Below are 16,321 nucleotides of genomic sequence, written 5' to 3'. Positions count from 1 at the left end.
AGCTTTAAATTATTTAAGAATTTACGCAAATGAGTTTTCAATAATATAAGACATTAAGAAGGATCAACTTTCAAGAAAGAAGAGTCCAAAAAGTATAAACATAAAAAGCAAAGGGATTTAAGGAGACCAGAATTCCAAGACATTTGACTAAAACAGCACTGTTGTCAAACGAAAGCAAAAGTTAAATAAGCATCCTTCAAGATAAAAGTTAATTTAAAGATGTTATTATTGAAAGAGGATAAAGTACCCAGCTCTCTAAGACATCCTTAGAAGATGTAAGACTTTATGAAATGTGGCCTTCCAATATATTAACATTTATTGAGGTCAGTCTTGAAAGATAAGCAAACTTATGAGGGTCTAATTGTGAGACCATGCTTATTAGAAATGACAGCACCATGTCACACAATCTTCCAGGATATACCAAACTAAAAATTGCAATCTTCCAAGATATTTTAATTTTAATATGGGATGGTGTCTCAGGGTGTTCAAAGACACCCATTTTGATAATTATACAAAAAATACAGAGCTGAGGCTATTGTTATTTTTTATATTTCTTCACTAAACTGAGCCTGAAACCTTAAAACATAGGAAATGTCACAAGCATGCATAGATTAAAGATGTTATGGGGAGTCAATCAGACAGAAATTGTGATGCTGTAGGGGCATCAGCAAATTTGTGTTCTTTATTAACAGATCTGCAAAAGGCAAAGCTTTAAAATTGACTTTTTCTGTTACCCACCTCTGAGATTAATAATTTACAAATTAAAAAAGCAAACATCTTAATTAGAGTTATAAATTAGTTAGAAGAATTCTTAATTGGAACCAATAATCTCTTTTAAGTGCTTCTAATACATTACAGAGTTAAACACAAAGTCACTCAATCACATATCTCCTCAATATTCTTAATATGTAAAACAAACCATTGAATCACACTTTACATTTTTTATGATGCCTAACATTGCTGGTGTATTAAAGCATAAGTAAATGGATTGCCGGCTTGGAAGCTTAAAGCTATCCATATTTCATAAAACACTGAAATTAATCTGAAAATTTAAATTATAGGCTTGTTGGGCCAATCTAGCATAAACTATATATGTGCCAGCAGTACAGTGTAATGAATATTCAGTCTTCAAAGATGTTTGAGACAAGGGCTTTTCCAAAATAATCAGGGCAGCAACTCTTAAGCCCGGTTTAAGGTTCATCTAGAAGGAGACAAAATGTAATATTACACTGCTAACTGGCAAATTGTATAAATATATATATATATATATATATATTAACGGAATGTGTATATATCAATGAAAGGAAATATTCCACTTTAAAAAAGACAAAGTTTAATTCTAATTTGAGGAATCCCATTGAATTTGCACTGTTTTAATTCTTCAATAACCCTTTTAGATTGTCACATTAGGGGCATATGCTAATTTTATTTGGCAAACAGTGGCATCATAAAAAAAGTGTTAAACCAATTAACATTTTATCTTAAGCTTCAAATATAGAATGACGTTAAATCAATAATTGATCCAGCGTTCCAATTGCAGTGTCATCAAATAGTTAACAAGGAACAAACAATACTTTAGTACTTTAGTTTGTCAGTGTTTTGTAGTGCATCATCAGTAGAGACTGTGGATTAGGCTTACGTTGCAGATAGAGTTTCAATGTTAAATGGATTTTATGACCGTGTCAGGGGTGGCAGGAGGGCATGACAAGGATACTGGTGCAGTAGATTAGATGGAATGGCGGTGAACGTTATTTTCATATACTCTAGTACAAGGTGCAGAACTTTAAATGTAAGACAAGGTCAAACAATGGCTCAAGTTCCAATGGACTTGGTTATTTTAGTGGGATGAGGGATAATTGTCACCAGAACACTGTGTATGCTTACGAGCTTGACCCACCTCATCTCTGTATGAAACATAGACTTTACAGCCTGATGACTGAAAAACAAAACAAAGATCTAAAATGCACAATACAAAACACAATTTAAAAACATCACACATATTCCACAGGGTTGCAATTTTATCTGTGAGTTGCTTTTACTCCAAGGACAGTGTATTCGTTAGCTGTTGTGCAAATGGCCGAAGTAATTTAATCAGCTAACAGTAATCATAATACACTCATCTTTCAACTAACTGCCTCAAGTAGCAGGCATAAGCTACACAAATTGTCAAGGAAAGGTCAATGGCCAACTTTACCAGGGCAGGCTGGTGTGAGGTTTGGTATTTATTTTTTTATCCTATAAAAATGCCTGGAGCAAACAGACTGATACTAGAATATCTGTAGAACTACTTTATAGGCACTGCTTTTTAAATAACTTATCAGATGTTCTATTGAAAACCTATTAGCATTTTAATGGTTGGTGTGACATCTAAAGGTACAAAAAGAAAAATGATGTGTCAAGACTTCCCCAAATATGTCACCACGAAATAGTGGGAATTCGGGTTTGCACCTACCAAATAGCTAATTTAATTCCAGGGTTTATTGGCATCTAAGTTATTTAATACTGTACATGTACTACAAGACTGAATGTGGTACTCACTTAAAATTTTTCCTGCAGCTTTATTGCTCTCTCGTTGAAAATCCTTTACAATTTCTGAAAGTCTCTGGAATCCCTATGTGCATTTAATGCAGTCGGCAGATCCACATGTTACAGTGGGCTACTCCACCATAATTTTTACTATATTCTAAATGCAAAGACGTTACAGACACCTACAGATGTTGATACGCGCTGAGGCAGGATCAGGAGGGTTCTAATAAAATAACAATTAATAAAATTGATTATTTGCATGATAGATGTATCACCAGATAAACTAGGTCTAATTTACATTCCATGCCACCATCAATGATGGGATAAACTGTAACATGGATTACATTCTCGTTTACTGCCAGGGTGTGTGGTACTGTAGCGGTGCAGTCCCTAGACTGGTGCAATACTGCAATGCTGGCTTGGGGGATCCTTTGCTAGATTCTCTACTCTCTTATGCAAATTTATGCAATGACCTTCTCCTGTGCATCACCGCCTCCCATTGCAACTGGCCGGCAGGGTGGTTTCAGCTGTACTAGTTTGTGTTTGAAGCACCAGCGATGCTGTCCAGAATGAGGACATTTGTTTCCACAAGGAAGATCACAGGAGGACATTTCTTGAGACCCTTCCAGACACTAAGCCCCCTGACGCTGGTGATGTTGTACACTGCAGTGAGTTTTCGGATGTTACATTCTCTGGCTTTGCTTATGACTATGGCCGACCGCCAGCCCTTCCTATTTGGTCCAATAAAGGCCAGAGATAGATCATTACCACCAAAAAGACACTTCAAAAATAAGTTTAACTTCAACAGCCAAGAGAACAAGCAGGAAAAGAGCTTAGCAAAGATGGGTGAATCCTTAAAAGGTCTAACTTATCAACCATCATAGAAAAAGTAATCTAAGCCTTGGATAGCCTGCAAAATACTATTCACAGTTAACACAGACAACAGACTCCCATTAACAAGCATTGAAATGAAATAAAAAATACATGCAATGAGTTCCAAAAAGTAGCAGAGCACATGAACTTTCAACGAACAAGAATCACGATCAAGTTGAGGGATTCATTAGGAAATCTACAAAAAAAACACACATGGAACAACGGTGGAAAACGAAGAGAAAGAAAGCACTTGTCAAGGCACGGTGTAATGTACGGGTGACTGGAGCAACGAATGATCGAGTTTCACTTTCAAAGGCACCGTGAATCTCTGCTGGCTTTACAACGCCCTCCGCCCTAACACTGAAAAGCTCCTACCACACCTGCCCAAATTCCATTCCGAAAACGGTGCTCGTGGGCAGCCGACAAAATCCAGACACAAAGCTGCAGAGAAGTTCGCCGAAGGTCACACCGTGTGCTGGTATATGTGTAATGTGCGTTAACAGAGCTGACATCCATGTATCATGCACTCAGGCGCCGCAGAGCCTCCATGAGCAGCAGCGACTAATGTCCAAGACACAAATACACACAGAAGCAATGTATGCGCGCTGCAGTCGGACATGTGGATTTATTCTAATTAGGTCTGCTTTGCTGTATACTCATTATCAATGTACCCACCAAATGGCTACTATCATGCATACTGCGGCTGTCTGTCCTGTTTATGAAAACCTAATAAAACAGATTTAAAAAAAGACTATTTGCACCAGGGCAAACGTCAGGCAATCTTAAAGTGCAGAGTGCTGCCTATGTTCCTGTTTTGGGTGAGGAGGGACCTGGCATCCTGTCTCACTTGAGGGGGAGTTGAGCTGTACCACGTGACGTTTCACATGATGCCGCCTGCATGAAGGGCTCATGGGCCTGTTTTTGGTGAACATAGTTCCAAAGATGACGTCAAGATCACCTGTGCACTTACTTGCCATTGTTGAATATGACCGTGCAATTGGGCCAGCAGTCGTGATTCACCAGGCACAGATTTGGGAAAATGGCGACCCCGACGGCCTGCAGCCCCCTCTGGTCGCTCACCGTGAAGCCATTGCAGTTTATCTGACAAAAAACACACAAGCATTGAGAAAGTAAGGCCGACGTGTAATACTGCGGGAGGGGGGGGGGGGGGGGGGGGGGGGGGGAAGTACATGTGATGTCAATTCAGTTTTGGGATGGTCATCGCCAAGAGGGATGTCCTGATGCACAAGGCCCTGATTTTCCAAGTTGGAAATGTGTTGCCTGAAGCTAATTTCTGAATTCATTTTGATATATAAAGAATTCAAGGTGTACTCATCGGACAAAACATAGCTATTCAGAATTACCACAATATAGTGCAACATTCCGAATGTACAAATTTCACACGAATATGCATTTGTTAATGTATCTTTTTATTTCGAGGAGGAAACAGTTTTCCCCAAACAGAAACCCTTCCCTTGCCCCCCATTAAACATGGAAGTGTTCTCTCAATTGACCCATTGAACACATACTTACGCCTTCAACTTACATGTGAATATCCACCAACTAGCAATTTTTTGTGTGTTCACATACTTTGTAGGTGTGCACACAAAACAGGTCCCTTTATAAATGCACTTTACACTCATAAAGTTACATCAATACTGATTCTCTGAAACAGGATTATAGGAAATTCTTTATGAATCAATTTTGGTAGCTATTAAAATGTAATCTGCAAGTGTCTTTTAATTGAATATAATATCGCAAATAGCAATTGTTTTAAAAAACAGCACCTTATGTCAAAAATAATTTGGAATGGATAGATGCAAGCAGTCAAGCAATGTGTTTCGGCGTATGTGAATCCTGTCTATAATGACCATGGCATGTAGGCCTTCATCCTGATAGTTATAAATATAAAGTGTGACTAGCACACCCTTTGTTCACGTTTAGCAGGAGGATCAAAGTGGGCAGCTGCTCTGGTGACTTACCACTCCGAACACGTTCGAGATGTACTGCACGCCAAACATGCTGCTCTCAGGTGGCCAGTAGTCAAGAAAGGCCTGGACATCGGCCTCGAGGTCTTTCCTCTGTTCCTCTCCCAGGCTTTCCACGTGATTCTGCAGGTCGTCTACGGCGACAATGCATCCCTCAGAGAGACCAGTACCTTCTTTCTCTACCCTCCACAAGATCCGGGCTGCGAGCCTGTGAATGCAACAGCAAATGTGTGAACATAAGAACATGTAGTAGCACAAGCACACACTGTTGTGTTATGTTATCATAAGTGTGTTTGGCTAGGGGTTCTGATGTGAAGGGAGGTGGTGTTCCAGGCATTAGGAGCGAGGTGCCAGAAAGCTCGACCGCCACCTTTAGTTCTGCGGAAGCAAGAGGGGAGCTAGCAGGAGGCTGGCCAGCAAAGGATTCTGGACAGGGTGTCGAGGCTGATGTGGCTGTTCGGGTATGTGGGGCTAAGACTTTGTAGCTCCTTGTGTGAGTGAGATGTTTGAAGAAAGAGTGCTTGTGAACTGAAAGCCAGCATAGTTTTTTTAGGTGGTTTGTGATGTGAGTGCGGGGATGAGTTGGAACATAATTCTAGCTGCTTCGTTCCGGAGGACTCGAGACATTTGGTGAGGTAAGCGGAGACACCCATGTAGACAGTGTTGCCGTTGTCTGGTTTGCTGGTTATAAGGGCCAGGGTGACTATTCTCAGAGTGTTTAATGGGAGCCACATTTAGATCTTTCTGAGGGGTTTGAGGGTCTGGAAGCAAGATGATGCTGCAGAGTTGACTTGGTTTTGTCATAAACATTTGTTTGTCCACTGCTATGCCGTGGTCTCTGGCTTGATTGGCAGGGTTGGGTGTTTGCCCAAGTTTATCTAGCCATCAGCTGAAGTCCAGAGTGGTGTCTTTTCTGAAAAGTGCCACTTCTGGTTTGAACTTGGAGCAAATGATCTTCATCTAGTTGACAACTTTGGACATGCAGGAAGCAAACATGGGCGGGTGTTGGGCATGTCATCGGAGAGGATAAGCTGGGTGTCATCCACATAAGCGATTAAGTCAATTCAGTGGGATTTGATGGTGCCCATGAGTTGAGTCATGTATATGTTGGGGGGTTTAGGGCTGAACGGAGATCCCTGGGGTACTCCTCAGATCAGGATGTTGGCAATCGAGGTGTAAAGTGCCAGGCTGACTGACTGTGATCATTCTGTGAAGAAGGAACAGCTCCACTGAACCACATGTTCTATTATTCCAGAGGCATGGAGGCATTGGATAAGGATAGTGTAGCAGATGGTGTTGAAAGTAATGGAAAGATTGAGCATGACGAGTGCCGTTGTATCTCCTCCGTCCATGATCATGCGAATATTGTCCGTGACAGCAATGACGGTAGTTTCAATGCTGTGGTTGATTCTGAAACCTGATTGAGAGGAGGTGGTTGCCGTTGAGATGGTCATAAAGTCATCTGTGATCAGTTTTCTTAGAATTTTTACTAGGTCCGGAAGCAAGGAGATGGTCAGTAGTTAGCTAGTATCTTTTTGATGCTGAGGGTTTGTTCAGGAGGGGAAGAATTGTGACGTGCATCCAAGTGCTGGGAAGCTAGTAGAGGTGAGCGAGATGTGGTTGATCGAAGTGAACAGAGAGCAGATGGGGTCGAGTACTCTGGTGAATATAAAGTGTATACATGGGTCTGAAGGGGCTCCTTAGTGGATGCATCTCATGGTTTAGACTGTTTGCATCGCATATATCATGGGCCAGCAAGCCAAGACAATTCCTGAGTGGATTGTCTCACTATGCTGGAGGGTGGCAAGGGTGAATGGTTCTAGTTGCCTGCCGAAATTATTGTAGATATTGCTTATTTTGTCATGGAAGAAGAGGGAGAGCTTGTGTCAGAAGTCCTAAGAGGGGATGATGGTGGTTGAGCTGGCAGCAGGAGTGATGAAGTCTTTCACTATTGTAAGGATTTCATTGGTACTATTGCTGCTGCTCATGAGTTAGGCTGTCAGAGTTGAGAGCTTGGTGTCTTTGATTCGCTGATGCTAGCATTAATGGCTGATTTGAAGGTTCTTCTGTCGGTGTTGTTATGTGTGCATCTCCAGCGACATTCCAGTTGCTTGCAGTGACACTTGGAAAGTCTGAGATCTTTCATGTACAAACTTGCTTGTGGTCATGGAGGTGTTGTTGGTTTTGAGTGGGGCCAGGGAATCTGCACTGGAGGGGATTCAGGTGCTGAAGTGGGTGACGGTTTGCGTATGGTTGTCTTAGACTTGTGGTCGATTTTGAGTTCAGCCATTGAGGCTTCTTCTGAGATTCTGCTCATTTCTTAAAATAATCTTGGACGGTGCAGTTCCGCATTGCTGGGGAATGTGTAGGGTGAAGCTGACCAGGGAGTTATCCTTCCAGGTGACAGGGTGGGTGGTCCATTGTAATGTTGTTGACGTTCGTGAAGATGGGGTTGAGAAGATGTTCCGCAGTCTGGGTGGGGTTCTTCACATGTTGAGAGTGTCTGAGAGAATTTAAGTCATCTAGGAGATTGTTTTGGTTCGGATGTGTGCGATCTTCCAGATGGAAGCTGACCACCAAGGAGGCTATTAGTTCAGTGGTAGTGTTTCCAAAATTGATTTATGCTCCTTGTGGTCAAGAGATGTGAAGTTTAAAGGTCAGGTGTTCCAGGTGACTGTTGGACTTTGCAAAGGATACGGAGCAGCTGATGTTTTCTTTGTAGAATATTGTCTAGTCCTCCTCCGAGTTTGCGGGTTCTGTCTTGGCTTGTTATCTTGAAGTGGGGGGTATCCATGGCGACATCAGGATGAACCCGGTTTTGTCATGAGGAGAAGGTCCGGGGAGAGTCTTTCAGGAGGTCGCCAAAAGCGAAAGTGTGTTTGACGAGTGAGAGAGTGTCGGGTGTACGCTGTCTGTGGAGGTGTTGTGCAGGTAGTGTTTGTAAGTGTACTGCTCTCCAGGAGACGCGAGAGGAGGCAGGTCACAGGTGAAGCGACACAGGAAAACATGCCTTCAGTGCAGCTGGGAGAAGACGGATGCAGTTACCAGAAGGTCTTGCTATGTTCAGGGTGAGGAGGTTGGTGGCAGAGTAACACCCAGGCCTGCAGAGGGAGGGAGGAGGGCCAGGGTTTCAGGGGCGGGACGCAGGTGGGTTGCAGACAGAAGCAGGTGGACTTGTCTATGGTGCCTCTTTGATCTGTACTGGTGCCACCATTAAGTAGTACATTATATAATGTAAGTGCTGAAGATAAAAACGTAATATGTGAGCATAGCACTATTTATACATCGGAAGGAAGGAGGGCTATTTCAGAAGACGTTCTGCCTTCCAGAACGACATTTCCTATGATATAATGAAAGCCATTTTAGTAAGCTCTATTTTCATCAATGTAACAGACCAAGGGCTTCATTGTGAGCATCTCCTGTTCCCACACATATCACAATTGTGGGATTTGTGATAAATATCAGCAAGCCAGGGAAAAAATTCAAGGTATTTACCAGAACAGGCAGACTTTGTTGTGAGATAAGCACCACAATCCACAAGTTATTCCTCAAAAACTCGCAATGGGTGGTATTTATCACATGAATTTTAACCCTGTGCAGTCCAATTGTATCAGGTGTGATAATTATCACAACACACATAGACTGACTGCTCCAGAAATCCGGAGGTGGATGCAGTGAGTAAAAAGCACTTCACTGCTTTAGGACAAACGCCCTCACCCACCTCATAGGTGGCATGCTTCATCCTCGGGCCCCTCCTAGCACCAGCCTAAAAGATCTAAGTGAAAGCTACTACCCACTATGATGGTGGGAGCTTAAATGGGCTATGCTTTTAATTAATGAGACATGAATATATGTCCACCTACTGAAAATGGCTTTGGGTGTGAGTGGAATGTGAAGATGGAAAAAAGTATGTGTTAAAACTATTTCCGGGGTTTTCGTTTTATTTTGTCCCCCAGAGATAGGATTAAAAGTTACATGGGGGATAATTTCACCCCCATGGAATTATCAAGACATTTCTGCCTACATTTTACCCTACTATGATACGTCAAGGTTTTCAACAGGACGGGGGGATCTCTCTGCTTGAAAGTGTAGAAAATCAACAGTAAATACAACCTGCTTCTAAGTTAAATTATGTCTGGTAAATATTTTTACATCAGTCTTCTGTAACACATCATTGAAACTATTTGTTGCATCAAAAACATGATTGTTAACTAATGTCTTGAAATATATATCCTTTCCAAATCACACTGCAAATATCAGACTTATTTCTATTGACTAACATGTTATATACTTGTTTGGAGAAATTAAAACTCACCACTGCACATCAGTTTTCTTTTGAGTATGTTCCCAAACCAGCAATAGAATGTTTTTGTTCACTTCCAAACCCCCTTTACGAAACAATTACTTATTGACTGTGAGACAATAGTAGCAGTTAGTTTCATTGGTAGTTCCATTTTCTAGCCTTATATTTCTAGGCATTCAGGAAATTGCTGAACTATTTCAGCAAATGAAGTACTGGGGACATGAGAGAGGTGAAGGGTTTAATCCAGTTTGTTAGATGTCTAGATATCAAATACGAAAATATCGAGCTGCAACAAGATAGACTGCAGTATATCGAGCTGCAGAATATTGTCAAGGTAAGCACAAACAGGGCAGTGTAGATTTACACTTGTAACTCCACATCGACTTACCTGAACAACATTGTCAAGGTATGCACACACAGGGCAGTGTAGATTTACACTTGTAACTCCACATCGACTTACCTGAACAACATTGTCAAGGTATGCACACACAGGGCAGTGTAGATTTACACTTGTAACTCCACATCGACTTACCTGAACAACATTGTCAAGGTATGCACACACAGGGCAGTGTAGATTTACACTTGTAACTCCACATCGACTTACCTGAACAACATTGTCAAGGTATGCACACACAGGGCAGTGTAGATTTACACTTGTAACTCCACATCTAATTACCTTCACAACACTGTCAAGGTATGCACACACAGGGCAGTGTAGATGTACACTTTTAACTCCACATCTAATTACCTTGACAACACTGTCAAGGTAAGCACACACAGGGCAGTGTAGATTAAACACTTGTAAATCCACATCTAATTACCTTGACAACACTGTCAAGGTATGCACACACAGGGCAGTGTAGATTTACACTTGTAACTCCACATCTAATTACCTTCACAACACTGTCAAGGTATGCACACACAGGGCAGTGTAGATGTACACTTTTAACTCCACATCTAATTACCTTGACAACACTGTCAAGGTATGCACACACAGAGCAGTGTAGATTTACACTTGTAACTCCACATCTAATTACCTTGACAACACTGTCAAGGTATGCACACACAGGGCAGTGTAGATTTACACTTGTAACTCCACATCTAATTACCTTGACAACACTGTCAAGGTATGCACACACAGGGCAGTGTAGATTTACACTTGTAACTCCACATCTAATTACCTTGACAACACTGTCAAGGTATGCACACACAGGGCAGTGTAGATTTACACTTGTAACTCCACATCGATTTACCTGAACAATATTGTGTTAGTTGACATTTGCAATCTATATTGTAGCAGGTCGAACTTTAAAAAACAATATTGTGTTAGGGGACCAGCAAGGGACGAAGTCGGACCACTGCTTGGAGAGGGTCAAAGTAAAAGAGATGTCCTGGAGCAGGTGCAGGCTACTTACCTTGGTCTGGGAGGAGGGGGGACGGACTTGAAAGGGAAATGTTACAAGTTGTAAAACAGAAAGTGAATCTATTCACCTCCTGTGAACTGGGCCTGTAATTGGTTAAATCCTCATAGAAGAGATGACAACCTCCTGCCTCCTAGAGATGTCTTTCTAGGGGGCCAGATGCCTCGTTATGAGGCCTGTCATTAGTGTCCTGTGGGAATTCGTGGAAAACATAAGCCAGACCATAAACATATTAGCAGGGTAGGGTGAGAGGCACAGCTATGCTAAGCCACGCTTGGGATTACTTTTCAATACTTATTACCTTACAATGGTGTGTTGTCCTAACAATGGCCAACTACCCAAAAGCATATTGAGTGCATATGACTTCACGGCGGATCTCACTACAAGGACCATAATTAGCAAGATATGGGAAGCTGCGTTGGAGGATTACATGAGGATTCAGAGCTGGGTTTACCGATTCCGCCGGTCATTAGTCAATCTTCTCCATTAAGCATTATCAAAAGACAGCACGCGCCCACTCACTGGCCTGGACGCTGTTGTGGTTTTGTCAGTAGAGATTTGGGGGCATATCAGCAAGGCGAGGCGATAGAATAATCGCCGCTTTTGCGGCCGTTCTCGGCCGAAAAGCGGCGATAATTTTATCGCCTAATTAGCAAGCTCACGCTAATGCGTGAAAACTTGTGTTAGCGCAGGAATTCCTAACACCCAACTTTGCATCTCTGATGAGATGCAAAGTGGGCGTTCCTGACCTGACATGACGCTAAGCGACATTTCTCCTATCATCAAGCCCCACGCTATGAAGCATAGCGGCAAGAAAAGTAGCGATAACCCCTGTTATCGCTACTTTCCTTACGCCTGCTTCAGGACTGACTTAGCCATGATATCCTATGGAAGGTGGATATCATGGCTAAGTTTGTGAGTCCCTATCAACAAGCTAATGCCACACTACGTGAGATTATCACTGGGTTTCCAGCGATAATCTCACGTTAGGCAGTTAGCGTGAGGATTTTTATCGCTTTTGAGATAAGCGTTGCTAATAGCACGCTATCTCAGCGATAAAAATCCACGCTAACCGGCGATAATTATCCTTGCGCTAAGTGCGCTTAGCGATAATTATCACCGGTTGTTGCTGATATGCCCCTTGATGATTTATCAGATTTCTTTACATTTCTGATCTCAGATTTTAAAGAATTTGCATAACTTCTTTGGCAACATTTTAGTTTTCTAGTGTCATTTTATTGTATTACACTGCGGATATAAAGTACCCCCGGTGAGGTGTTTACGTGCTTCTGTAGACGAGCAGCATAGTGCCCCGTGCTGCCACGGCTTACTCTCTCGTGCTACTTGCATGTGTTGCAGTTAGTCATATATCATGCAACAGTTTCAATTCTAGAGGGAAATGAGTTGATAATTGTTGCGGATGCAAATGTTTCAGTTATGTTTACACAAATATGTTGAAATGGAGGGATCACCGTGTAGAATGTGTATTGTACAATGGCTTACATTTCCTAGCGCATTGTGTTATCAAAAGGCAGAAAAGTTGTTTACTATCAAAAAGCCATCTTAATATTTTCCATACAAGCTGCAGAGTAGTGTAGTGAATTTTCCCAAAAAGCATGGAGAAATGTAATTATTATTGACAGTTCCAGTGCCAGCATCCTACTTCAGTCTCAAAATATCCCTGTCAGTTATTCTGGGTACCAGGATGCCTGGAGCACTATGAATGGACACTGGGTGTGGCTTGTGTGGAGGTTTGGGAGCTGGAGAAGAATGTCTGCACTTGGCAGTCATCCATTGATGCTAAGGTATGCGGTATGTGCATTCCCAAGAGATGTGCAGACCAGAGGACAGGTTTTCATTGTTTCTCCAAATAGTTTGCCTTTAAATTCCTTTGTTATGGCGTATCTACTGGAAATAGTGTCATAGGCACCATAATACATTAGAAAACATATTTAAGACTAAACCAGAAATAAAGGATTATATCGGTGTCTTCGGTGGTTGCCACCTTTCCAGGAGAAAAATATTGCCATTTCTTGTTGTTTTAGGAGTCTGCAGATGCCGGGCATGATACTAAATGGAATGTATTAATTTGTAACATTACTTTCTGCTTTTGTTTACTTACATTATTAGCCAGGGGCCCTTGATGCAGCGGTAGAACACATTTAAAAATGCTTGCAAATTACATTTGCTGCTTGAAGTATGTACAGATAAGGGCTATAAATATCGACTTTAGGTGATTGTGATTATTTTTGTACCAGCTGGGTAATTAAAATACCGGTGGTGCTGGTGGAAAACCGGTCAGGTGGCAACCCTAGTCTCTTCATACACTACAGCCCTATGTTCTCTTCCGTTTAAAAGGCGCACACAGTTTTCTTCCAATGATATTGCTGGGATCTTCAGCCCACTTACAAAATCACTGTGTGTCCATTCGCTGTATATATGTAAAATATATGTAACTCGAACAAGCATTGGAAAAACCAACTGGTTTCAATGCTGAGACCTATTGCTTTGCCGTTGCTTGTTGTGGTGTAAAACCATCCAGGAGTTCTTTAAACATGGGCAAATCAACCACTTATAGATATCTAACAATTTGATTTATGGGTCATATTTCAAATTGAAATCTATCCTTTCAATTAGTCTAGAATTCTAAAAAAACAGGATACTTATTGCAGTTGACAGCACATGCTGAGTTGAAAAGAAAAATCACCACAATATGTAATAGGTAGTATCAAAGTAACCCCAGGTTTGCGACCTATGATCAGGACCAGGAGCTTTGCCCTCCCCCCCTCCCCGCCCAGTATATTATCATTTTATTTTTCTTCTGTATGAAGCCGAGACGTTGGGGGAGGGGCATGCCATGACAAGCACAGAAGGGGAGAGCTGGGCAGCTCTGCAGTTAGTACGCATGCTGGTTTGTACGGCCATCTTAAGACAGCCAAACCACCATGAGCATTGACATCTCCCCAACCCAAGCTGCATTGCCGGGTGAAGAGAACAGCAGGCGTAGGCTCCCAGTGCCCTTTGGAGGGGAAAACAAGCCTGCTCGGGATAACCCCAGTGCTTCTCTCATGCTGGCCAGCATAATAGAAGTACTGAGATTGGTCGTGGGGAGTCTGGGAGCCTCAGCACGTACACAGCAGGAAGGAGATGGGCGGCAGAGAGGTGATCAGTGAGGAGCAGGTAAGTTATTTTCTTTGTTTTGTTTCTTTTGTTGTCTGTTCGCCCCCCATCCCATACCCCTCCTCCACCCAGCCACTAGGGCGTGAAACCAGTCGCTACTGCCAATGATTTATGAAATGGTCCCCAGCCTGTTCCGGGGACTAGTGAGCAACATCCTCCATGACAGCCAGCCTTGTACCTTGCCTTCTGCCTGAGCTTGACCAAGGGCCAAGAAGAAAAGCTTTGTGCTATGTGTATCTCTTTGCATGTCTCCTATTCTTTTAGACCCCCAAATGGGTGAGGGCAAAATTCTGAATATTTGATAAGTGCTAAACCCAGCATGTCTCACTTTGATAGCTGTCCGGTCAATCTACACACACTGAAATGGAAGGGGCATCTATCATGTCAGGAGGACAAAATGCTTTGCAAGTGTCCGCCATCTCAACACCGATAATGGTAAAATGTAAACAAAATACCGTCCACTGCTAGAAAATGCAAAGAAGGCTGTGCTGGAGCATACCCTTCCCCTGATGAGTGGAGTCAGTAAACTACAACAAGCATTGGCATAGCCAATACGTCTCGCCTTTTGGACTAATAATTATTTTGCCATGATGTGATTAGAGTAATTGGAAAAAGATCTGTTAACAGGTCGGGATCTCCTTTATAGGGGAGTCTACACTTACTATAGTCATTAATTCTATACCAATTAAACAATATACCCAGGACAAAAAGACCTTCTATATCAATTTGGCAGCAATGCATCTCTGTTTGCAGGACTTTCCCTATAAATGTAGCTACCCCTTTATGGGCTGCACTCACTGAAGAGAGACATTCAAACCATGACAATTTGTTAAACATGGTAAAAGTTGACAGACTACATATGAGGATGTGAGTGTACTGCAGAAAAATAATAGCCAGATTATGTGTAAAAACCCATGGTTTAATGACAATTAATTTACACCAATTAAGCCTATTCACATTAAATAAGAATTCCCAATTAACATAATATGAACATAACGTGTATTTGCAAAGTGAATGTCACCGAAGGGTATCTTGACGCAGAATAACAGATGTTTATTCTTACCCAACTCAATGGTACTCATTTTATCGACCCCAAAAGGTTGAAAGGCTGAGTGACCTGCCAGGATTTGAACCTCTGACTACTAAGCCACCAGACCCCGATAAAATATAGTCCTATGTGTATATATACTGAAATAATTAAATGCCCGTTGAGGTGTATTCCATCCTCACCTCCACTATCTGCCATACCCATCGAATCAATAACACATTGATACATTGGCATGGCAGCAAATGTGCTGGTCCGTTATTATAAAGCGCGATGTCCTTATTTCCAATATGATTTATAAAGTGCCAAGTGTTGCATATCTCCCCATTCATACCACCCCTTCAGTGCAAAACATGAATAAAATACCCTACCTGACTTCATTCAACCAAAAATAGTAGTGACCCGTATTCGTAATTGTAAAATGCTCATTACTTGTTACTAATATAATTATAATATGCCAAAAAAAGTGTGATTCTCTACCCCTGGATCTATACCAACCATTTCATAACAAATCTTTACTAAATGCAGTACCAAAACTTCATCAAAATATAATTAGCTCTTTTGATTTGGTTCAGCTTAAAATTACTGTTTCCTAAATGTGCATTTTAGCAAACTTGAAGTCTTCCTTACTCTTAGATCATCAAAGTGCAAATAAAATCACATCCTATGTTTCTCTGTTTTTCCTTACTTGAACCCCATAACCTTCACTCTACCTGTTCTTACGTGCCACCCACACTTTGACCCCAGCATAGAATCTCTTAATAACCCGGTTGGCACCATGACTTGGTGCTATTGCTCCCCATGATTCCTGTTGATCTCCCATCCCCTTACCATCAATTTTAACACAATCATCATGCCAGAGTGACAGACATTATTCAGGAAGTCCTGTGCTTCTTTATCCCAGAAAAATAAAATTACCACTTGTAAAGAACCTTTACCTTAGCTAGTTTCACAAGGGGGCTAGGGTGCCAGCTGCTTGAAAATG

General features: G+C 41.8%; 1 protein-coding gene across 2 annotated transcripts in view; it reads right to left on the bottom strand.

The window, feature by feature from the left end:
• SMYD1 (SET and MYND domain containing 1) overlaps positions 1–16,321 on the bottom strand; it is a 135,007-nt gene that overhangs the window by 68,319 nt on the left and 50,367 nt on the right. The window contains exons 3-5 of one of the 2 annotated variants that reach the window (XM_085642643.1): positions 5,382–5,595; positions 4,370–4,500; positions 1,898–1,936 (exon numbers count right to left, since the gene is read on the bottom strand). In XM_085642643.1, the coding sequence (XP_085498769.1) occupies positions 1,898–1,936; positions 4,370–4,500; positions 5,382–5,595 (384 nt within the window). The remainder of the gene's footprint in view (positions 1–1,897; positions 1,937–4,369; positions 4,501–5,381; positions 5,596–16,321) is intronic. The other variant, XM_085642644.1, reaches the window with a different exon arrangement.

The sequence above is a fragment of the Triturus cristatus genome, chromosome 2_2 (assembly GCF_964204655.1).
Source record: "Triturus cristatus chromosome 2_2, aTriCri1.1, whole genome shotgun sequence".
Lineage (NCBI taxonomy): Eukaryota > Metazoa > Chordata > Amphibia > Caudata > Salamandridae > Triturus > Triturus cristatus.
This window is presented reverse-complemented; position numbering and strand designations above follow the sequence as displayed.